General features: G+C 48.4%; 2 protein-coding genes across 3 annotated transcripts; one reads left to right on the top strand and one right to left on the bottom strand.

Moving 5' to 3' along the window:
* The first annotated feature begins 228 nt into the window (after positions 1–228).
* LOC123136022 (cyclin-P4-1) lies at positions 229–2,978 on the top strand. The gene is made up of 2 exons (XM_044555299.1): positions 229–778; positions 2,474–2,978. The coding sequence occupies exons 1-2, from the start codon at positions 402–404 to the stop codon at positions 2,784–2,786; spliced, it is 690 nt and encodes a 229-aa protein (XP_044411234.1). The 5' UTR covers positions 229–401; the 3' UTR covers positions 2,787–2,978.
* A 615-nt stretch (positions 2,979–3,593) lies between these two features.
* On the bottom strand, positions 3,594–7,767 carry LOC123136021 (THO complex subunit 7B). 2 transcript variants are annotated; one of them, XM_044555297.1, is made up of 3 exons: positions 7,467–7,767; positions 4,703–5,353; positions 3,594–4,105 (listed from the first exon to the last, which is right to left on the bottom strand). In XM_044555297.1, the coding sequence occupies exons 2-3, from the start codon at positions 5,294–5,296 to the stop codon at positions 3,971–3,973; spliced, it is 729 nt and encodes a 242-aa protein (XP_044411232.1). In that variant the 5' UTR covers positions 5,297–5,353; positions 7,467–7,767; the 3' UTR covers positions 3,594–3,970. The 2 variants fall into 2 exon arrangements, with proteins under 2 accessions (XP_044411232.1, XP_044411233.1); XM_044555298.1 differs by having other exon boundaries at positions 4,703–5,337; positions 7,467–7,755.
* Between the last annotated feature and the right edge of the window lie 358 nt (positions 7,768–8,125).

Genomic DNA, 8,125 nt, shown 5'->3' with positions numbered 1-8,125 from the left:
TCTAAGCTGTGGAGCCGTGCCAAGAAGTTAAACGCAAATATCACGTCCTTGTGATTTTGTCAAGTCAAATCGAGTTGCTTTTATCAGCCCGGTCAACTTGGGTCTTCAACGTCCGACTCCGTTACGGACACGCATGCCCTCCTCTGCACACATAGACAGCCCCGTCTCTGCTCAACCAAACCAAAATATAGCACTCCAGCTGGCTCGCCTATGCAACTATCCAGCCGATTTTACTCCTCTCGGCAAGCGTATATGTAAGCCAACAGATCAAGCCAAGCGGGAAAGCAGGCACGCGCGCACAGCACACTCGTCTCGTCCTCCACACCCACCTCGCCTTCGCCTTCGCCTCCGCCGCACGCAACAGCCCACCAGCCACCCCACCTCACCACAGCAGAGCGCCCATGGAGATGGAGCGGCGGGCGAGCAGCAGCAGCAAGCGCGCGTCCGGCGCACCGCCCAAGGTGGTGGCCGTCCTCGCGGGCCTGCTCGAGCGCGCCGCCAAGCGCGGCGACGCTGTGGAGTGCGGCTTCGGCTCGGCGGCGTTCCGGGGGCCGACGGAGAAGAAGCCGGAGATCGGCGTGCGGCGGTACGCGGAGCGCATATACCGGTACGCCGGGTGCAGCCCGGCGTGCTTCGTGGTCGCCTACGCCTACCTCGACCGCCTCGCCGCGCCGCCACAGGATGATGCCGGCGGCGAGGAGGTGGCCGTGGACTCGTACAGCGTGCACCGCCTGCTCATCACCAGCGTCATGGTCGCCGCCAAGTTCATGGACGACATGTGAGTAGCGCCCGCCTGCTCCCGTCTCCTCCCAATCCGACCTCCATTGCTTGGCCTCCCGGTTTATGCGCTGCTAGTGTAAATTGTTGTGGAACCAAGGACGGAGCGAGCGCGTAGTCCGAGAGATTAACAATTCGCACGGCGGCACAGTTGACCGTCTGCCAATTAACCACGCATCCGCGTTATTGCTGGCGCTTGGATCGATTCATATTCATATGCAGGTGCATTTTCGTGGCATGTGCAAGTGCAACTGAGCGTAGCGTCCATGCCGGCCGACCGGACCGAGCACCTGCGCGTTCCATTTTTCAGCTTAGTAAATAGTACTCCCTCTGTTCCTAAATATTTGTCTCTCTAGAGATGTCAACAAATGACTACATACGGAGCAAAATGAGTGAATCTACACTCTAAAATATGTCTATATACATTCGTATGTGGTAACCATTTGAAATCTCTAAAAAGACAAATATTTAGGAACGGAGGGAGTAATGAAGAAGCTTCTTGTTCAGATCGAACGAGTCCAATTTCACCTGTGTGACAGGACACATGAAAATGCAGTAATGAAGAAGCTTCTTGTTTAGAAGCTGTTGACAGGACACATGAGAGCCATCTCTCACCTGAGTGGCCTGTGTGCTGCTGCGGGCTGTCGGCGCGTAGAGCTGGCTGGAGCAGAGGGTGGTGTGTCGGCAGGGGCGCCCGGGTCAAAACGTGCGCCCGCCATGCGTCGGTGTCGCCGCCGAGCAGGGCCGCGTTGCGCGGGCCGACACGTGGGATGGCCCTGGGGTCTGACGTGGCGGTCTGCCCGCCTGTCCCTGTGGTCCGACTCATCCGGAACGCCACCATCTCCCCCGGTCGATGCGGATCGCACAGCCGCTGCCAGAGTGCCGGTCGAGCTGGAAGCGGATAGCAGCCGCCGTCCTTTTCTTGTCTCCCTCCAGATCAGATGAGATTAAAAAAAATGATGGGATTAAGTAGTAGCGATAGGTGTGAGGGTGCGGTCGATGATGCGTAGCTTCGCACCATATTTCTGTTTGATTCCAGCCAAACTCACGCATGCGCGCAGTGGGTGTTTTGCCAAGAAAGCAATAAAGAATAGTTCAGTTAGTTAGGGCTCACTTTATTTAGGTGATCATGAGGCGTTTCAACCAATAATTGTTTCTTACTCCTATATTTTAGAGTTTTAAAAAATGCAGCCAGCGCAGCTCAGTGCGTAAGTAAATTCGTTGGTTACGTTGGTACAAACGAAAACGAAATAATAGGACCACCCACCTCAGCGGTAGGTAGGTGCATGGTCGATGGACGTTCGGTTGGGGCGTCCGTTCGTCCAGCCGGTCGCTACGGCGTTGCCCTCCCACATGAACTCGATCGCTCACCTAACTCAAAAATACTCCATCATCAGCACAGCACCAAACACCACTAGCTAGCTCGTCTCCCGCACCTACTCCCTCCGTTACGATGAGTAAATCGGAATGGAGGGAGTACTTAACAGCACACTTATCCTTTGTAGTTCCATGTTGCTACTTAACTGTACAATAATTACCTGATGTTGCTTCTGCTAATGCGCCATGTGTACAACAATTCTTTTCTTTTTTCTTTTGCGGCAAAAACTTCCAATCTGCTCATGTTGTAGTTCGACGTCACTTTTAACATTGTATATACAGTTCCATGTTACCTAACCGTACAACTCTATGTGCACAGACACTACAACAACGCCTACTTCGCGCGGGTGGGCGGCGTGGAGGTGCGGGAGATGAACGGCCTCGAATTAGAGTTCCTCTTCGCGCTGCGCTTCCGCCTCAACGTCACGCCCGACGACTTCGCATCCTACTGCGCCGCGCTCGAGGGCGAGATGATGGCCACCACCACGCCGCCGCCGCTGTCTCCGCCGGCGGTCATGGTCTCGGTCTCGGTCTCGCCGGAGGAGGAGGAAGAAGCGGCCGTCGCGGGAGGCGGCATCATCACGGCCTTCGCGGCGGCTGCTCGGGTATCTGTGGCCGAGATCACCCAATGACACGGAGACAACGTACGAGCGAGCCCGCCTCCGTGCGTGGAGGGCAAAATGGGCAATGCCTGTGTTACGATTCTTTCATTTATTTTTCATTTTTTATACTAGCTTCTTGGTGGGGTGTGTACCAGGTTCGTTGTCAATTGAATGTGTACATTTCTATCTTTTTGAGCTATCGATGAATAACTTGTTTTCGGATGGCATATTTCCTTTTTCTTTTTTGGCCAAGGTCAATATCCCATGGATTGAAAGTGTCACATAAGCAATGTTTTGGTGCTGGGACCCACCATGCTGCCTCTAAGCTAAATAACATGACGGTTTTTTCAGAAGAAGGTAGTATTTTTCATTTAAAAAACTGTCATCGTTTGATCTCGCTAAGCCACTAAAAACTACCAGGGAAAAGCGTTCGCCATGGATTAAAAGTGTCATACCTACAACGCAATAAAAATAGATGGAAATTACAAACATGTCCTTGGAGAAGCCAAGGTTGTGTTTTCTTTTTAAATTTCGGTAATTACAAACATGTCCTATAGCTGTACAAGTATCTCGGGGGAGAAACTTGCCATGATCAACTGCCGAGCAGGGAGAAAAGCTTGCTCAGACTTGCAACCATAGATATCCAGTTATATTTACCTTTTCCCTTTTTGTATTCTCTCTTTGCATAGTGGTGAAAAATAAAACATCTAGCAAAGTGCTACTGTTTCCCATTGAAAAAAATAATTTGAGGTTGATATTTCGTGTCAAAGTACTGAAGCTCATAAAACCAATGTTTCATTCAGAAGAAATACAACAAAAATTCCAATCAGCTATTAGTCATATATAAACCATGGATGATTGCAGACATCTGAATTCAGAGTTGGACAAATTCAACAACCAGAGTTTCAGGCACTCCTTGGCAGCCCGTTTTACCCCCAACCAGCATGGCAAAAGAAGCACACTGTCAAGTCCGCCATTTTCAGTAAATAATCACACTGCAATTCTAAATCTGGAGTACATATTACAGCACAATGATTCTGCATTCTATCATACAAGCACGGAATGGTTTCGGCGTCGAATACAGCTTACAGTTCAAAGAAACCACAGAAACGACAAAAAAAGGGGGGTCTCCTACAAAGAAAGACAGTGCCCAGAAACTACCGAGGCATGCTTGAGCGTGCAGGGTAAGCAGCTGCAAGTGCTAGGATCGTTAATCAGTCTACAGCCATCGCATCCGAAGCGCCGCCGCTGCCTTCCTCTATGCTCAACTTTGGCTCTTCAGTAGCGGCTCTCAGCTCATCTGCTATGTTCCTTTGCTCATCTTCGATCGAGATTTGCAATTCCTCCACCTGTAATATAGGTACGATATTAGAGCAGGCAGAACTATATTCTGGACTCAGCCCCGAAAGAAAAATATGTATATGTAGAGGCTTAAAACATACAATTTGATTGTAAAAATCAAGATAACTACATTAAAATTTCAGTTTCGAAACTAAAATTAAATGGTGTACCAGTATCATTTGATTGAGAGGAAATAGCTGCATATCCTACACCCCAATGTTGCTGAGCTTTGATGTAAAACTCAGTAATTGGCCATATATCATAACCAGGTTGTTCCTTCCTAAAAATCGTGCTGGATTGTAAAAACCACTGCTAGGAGAAGTATTAAAACTAAGAGACGTTTTTTAGCTCCATGGAGCCACTGCTCCACACCTAGATGACGTCCATTTCCAAAAGTAGTGTTATTGCAGTACGATTTCCTGACATGACTCCTAACTCGAGGTGGAAATGGACGGTTTATATGGCTGCAGCAGCAGCTCCATGGTTCTACCAAAGATTCATGATCAAATTTAAATCTTACCACAACTTATTTTATTGATATCCTATCTTACATAGGAGGAAAAGCGTGATTCTGAAAGCAAAAGAGAACATAACCAGAAACTCACCACATGAAGAAGAAGAGCAAACTGCTTCTTCCTAAGCTCTAACGTTCTTGTACATGCTGCACTCTCGGCCTCCAAATTAGCTATCTCCTTCTCAAGATTAGCAATAAGTTTCTCGGTTTCTGAACGTGGAGGCTGGGACGAAATCAATTTTCTGATCGCCTCACACTCCTCTTTGTGCTGCCTCTCAATCTTGCTTTGCTCAAGTTGCTTCTTAAGATCCTCAATATCAGTCTGAGCTTGCAAGATTTGTCGCTGGATCTCCACCTGCAGCTCGTTGAAGCTCTCCTTCTCCCTGAGATTTGCATCAACTACAGCCTTGCTTTTTAGAAGAGGCAGCTCAAAAGTGTTAATTTCCTGCAGAAAGGCCTTGTACAGCCGCTCACAGTCACTAGTATTGTCTGCATCCTTCTCGATCTCAGTGGCGAAGGACATGAACTTCTTTTGGAGCTTCTTTAGGGGTGGTTCACCCCTGGTAGTTGTGATCCTAGTCAGAAGCCGATGTTTGATAATCGCATCATCCTCATGTGGCCCAAATGCATAATGTGCAGACATGTCTTCACCCCTCCCAGCAACTCTCCTCCCTTTGGTAAGCATTTCAGAATTTGAGGGATCAACCAACTGAATTCAGCACAGTGCTAAGAACAGAACAAACTGCATTAATTATAAATCAATTAGCTAAACTGTTTTGAATTGGTACATCTGTATGAAAATGCACTGGAATGCTTGCATATCCATAAACTATAGAACATCTGCAAGGCTACAAATTTGACTAACCTACATCCATACATGTACATATCAACATTTGCTCTAACAGCACCTAGCAAGAATGCACGAAAGCACATGAGTATCCAGGTAGGCTTGGCAATGGGCTGAAATACTATTTGAACCAAACACAAGTAAAATAGCACATCTCATGTTCATCCAAGAATCACTAGAATCAGGGCATTCTTTGTGGGCAACAGAAGGCATGGCAGCAAGCGGAGTTCTTCTCAACAACTATAAGATCAACATGCTAATTCTAAAAAATTGGTTCCAGAAGGCACGGCAGCAAGCGGAGTTCTTCACAACAACTATAAGAACAGCATGCTAATTCCAAAAAATTGGTTCCAGAAGGCATGACAGCAAGAGTAGTTCTTCACAACAACTATAAGATCAACATGCTAATTCTAAAAAATTGCTTCCATCCACACACACACACACAAAAATAATCCAAACATGCATTGATACATGAAAAGCACAGATTGATTTTCACAGATAAGCATACATCCAATATCCATCACACATGCTTGCATACATACATCACAAGTTCACTACTCCCTCCGTTCGGAATTACTTGTCACAAAAATGGATTTATCTACAACTAAAATACATCTAGATACATTCCTTTCTTCGACGAGTAATTCCGAACGGAGGGAGTACTTCACAGAGAAACATATACATCCGAGCTCTCTAACTTGGGAGTACGACCTGGACGACGGTGTTTTGAGGGACGGGAGGCCGACCTTGATGCTGGGTGTCAAGGTGGGATTGAGGCAGAGGAACATCGGGGCGAGTGGGATAACGACCAGGATAGCGGTCATCCGGCTCCACGGCCTAAGCTCCTAGGGTGCACTAGCTGCAGGATGGGGTGACGCTTAGGTACAAGGCAACGGCGGGATGTGGTGGAGCTTGGGTACAGGGCGAGCTCGGGTGGCAGAGGGGCAAGGTGTAGCTTCAGTACGGAGGATCTCGGGGCGGCGGTCCGCTAACCCTACGTAGCTTCTGACCACGGCGCTGCAGGGAAAACAATTCGGGGGAAGAGAACAAACAGGACTATCCCTTAACCCGCATACTACAAAGATTCAAAAATCTCATCCTACAAATTACGGAAATTCCAAGAAAAACGGAAGTACAAAACAACTCCTGGGTTTAATAAACAGTTTTGTAAATGCCAAAAAATGGGGAAAAAATAGGCATGTGTCCTTTTGGGTGTCTGCAAATTCTCATGGGAAAAACACAAAAAATGACACGGCTGTGGCTTAACACTAAACAGGAAGCAGCTGTGGGAAAGTAGGTGGTGGAAAGTAGCTGTGGTTTGTGTGCTGTGAAAAAGCTGTAAACGCATTTGGTAACTAGCTATCTGAACAGTAAGGATCTCACTATGTTGTCTTAGCTGTAAATGATCATGTTATAGGTAATTAACAGACTACCAAGTTTATTTTGTTCATAGATATTTCAAATAATTAACACCATGAATTGCGTATAATCTTTCTTCAACAAGTCCCACGTTTTTCAATTGCTTCTTCCTAAATGTTTTCCCGGTCCTGGCAAAAATCTTCTCCCCAAGATTTATGTAACCACTCCGGTTTAACATCCCAATGGCCTATTATGAATATAAGCCTCCTGTTTGCATAACTCACGAGAAACAGTTTGTGTGTTGTTCATCCCAAATTGCCTTTTCCATCTATTTCACAACAAAACACTAGTAGCATATAAGGACAAACTGCCACAAAAACAGTGCAAGCACTTTGCCTCCACACAGATTTTACATTTCAACATACACAACCAACTACAATTTGCAACTAATTCAACATACACACGAATTCTAAAAATACTGCGATTCAGAGAGGCCAAATCAGTGCAGGGGTACAGCCAAAGCAAAGCTTCTACAGAGCTAGATAGCACTCACTTTTACGCACGCAGATAAGTTCACTTGAACAGATTTGATAAAAAAAATTGCAGGTAGTATGAACTACAGTAGATGGGAGCGAGAGCGTAGTAGTACCGTGCGGGGCAGGGCCGGAGAGGGGGAGGGGGCGGCTTGCCGGCGATTGGTGGAAGAGGGTGGCTCTTCACGGGGCGACCGCGGTCGACGAGGGGGGCGGAGGCGGCCGGGGAGCAGCCTCCGTGGCACGGCTCGATCGGCGGGACGGGTAGGTGGAGCGGAGGAGAAGGAGACGGGGCGACGGCGGAGGTGGCCGGCGGCGGCGCTAACCCTAGGAGAATCGCCGAGAGGGGATGGGGGAGACGGACTGGCGCGTGCGAGACGGGGCCGGCCTACCGTTTCGTTATTTCTGAGTGGCAGGAAGCGGGTAATTTCACCCCAACTTCGGGGGTAAGAGAGTCCCGCGCCGAACCAGTGCCCCGCTCCCCTCGCCGCCGGCGACATGCTCCGCCACCGGTGCCGCGTCATCCTCACCCAGGTCCTCTCGCCTCGCTCCGCCTCTCCCGTCTCCCAGCTCCGGCGCCTCGTCCCCGCCGCAGCGCCCGTCGCCCGTCGGCTTCCCGAGCTCCCTTGGCTTCACCGTGGAGGCAGGGCCGGCTCTATGATTTCGAAGGCCCCGGTGCGAATCCGACCAGTGGGCCCAATAGAGAGAAAATTCTAATTTGATACATGAAAATATAAAATTGCTATAAAATTATAAAACTAATTTTTTTTTACTA

This window comes from Triticum aestivum, chromosome 6B (assembly GCF_018294505.1).
Source record: "Triticum aestivum cultivar Chinese Spring chromosome 6B, IWGSC CS RefSeq v2.1, whole genome shotgun sequence".
Taxonomy (NCBI): Eukaryota; Viridiplantae; Streptophyta; class Magnoliopsida; order Poales; family Poaceae; genus Triticum; species Triticum aestivum.
The sequence above is the reverse complement of the archived record's forward strand: the minus strand, read 5'-3'. Positions and strand labels throughout refer to the sequence as shown.

Excerpts from the sequence above, each read along its gene's own strand:
- LOC123136022 (XM_044555299.1), top strand. The coding sequence starts at position 402 with ATGGAGATGGAGCGGCGGGCGAGCAGCAGCAGCAAGCGCGCGTCCGGC. Across the intron at positions 779-2,473 it reads GCCAAGTTCATGGACGACAT|ACACTACAACAACGCCTACT; the intron begins GTGAGTAGCGCC and ends CTATGTGCACAG.
- LOC123136021 (XM_044555297.1), bottom strand. The coding sequence starts at position 5,296 with ATGCTTACCAAAGGGAGGAGAGTTGCTGGGAGGGGTGAAGACATGTCT. Across the intron at positions 4,106-4,702 it reads TTGCTCTTCTTCTTCATGTG|GTGGAGGAATTGCAAATCTC; the intron begins GTGAGTTTCTGG and ends CCTATATTACAG.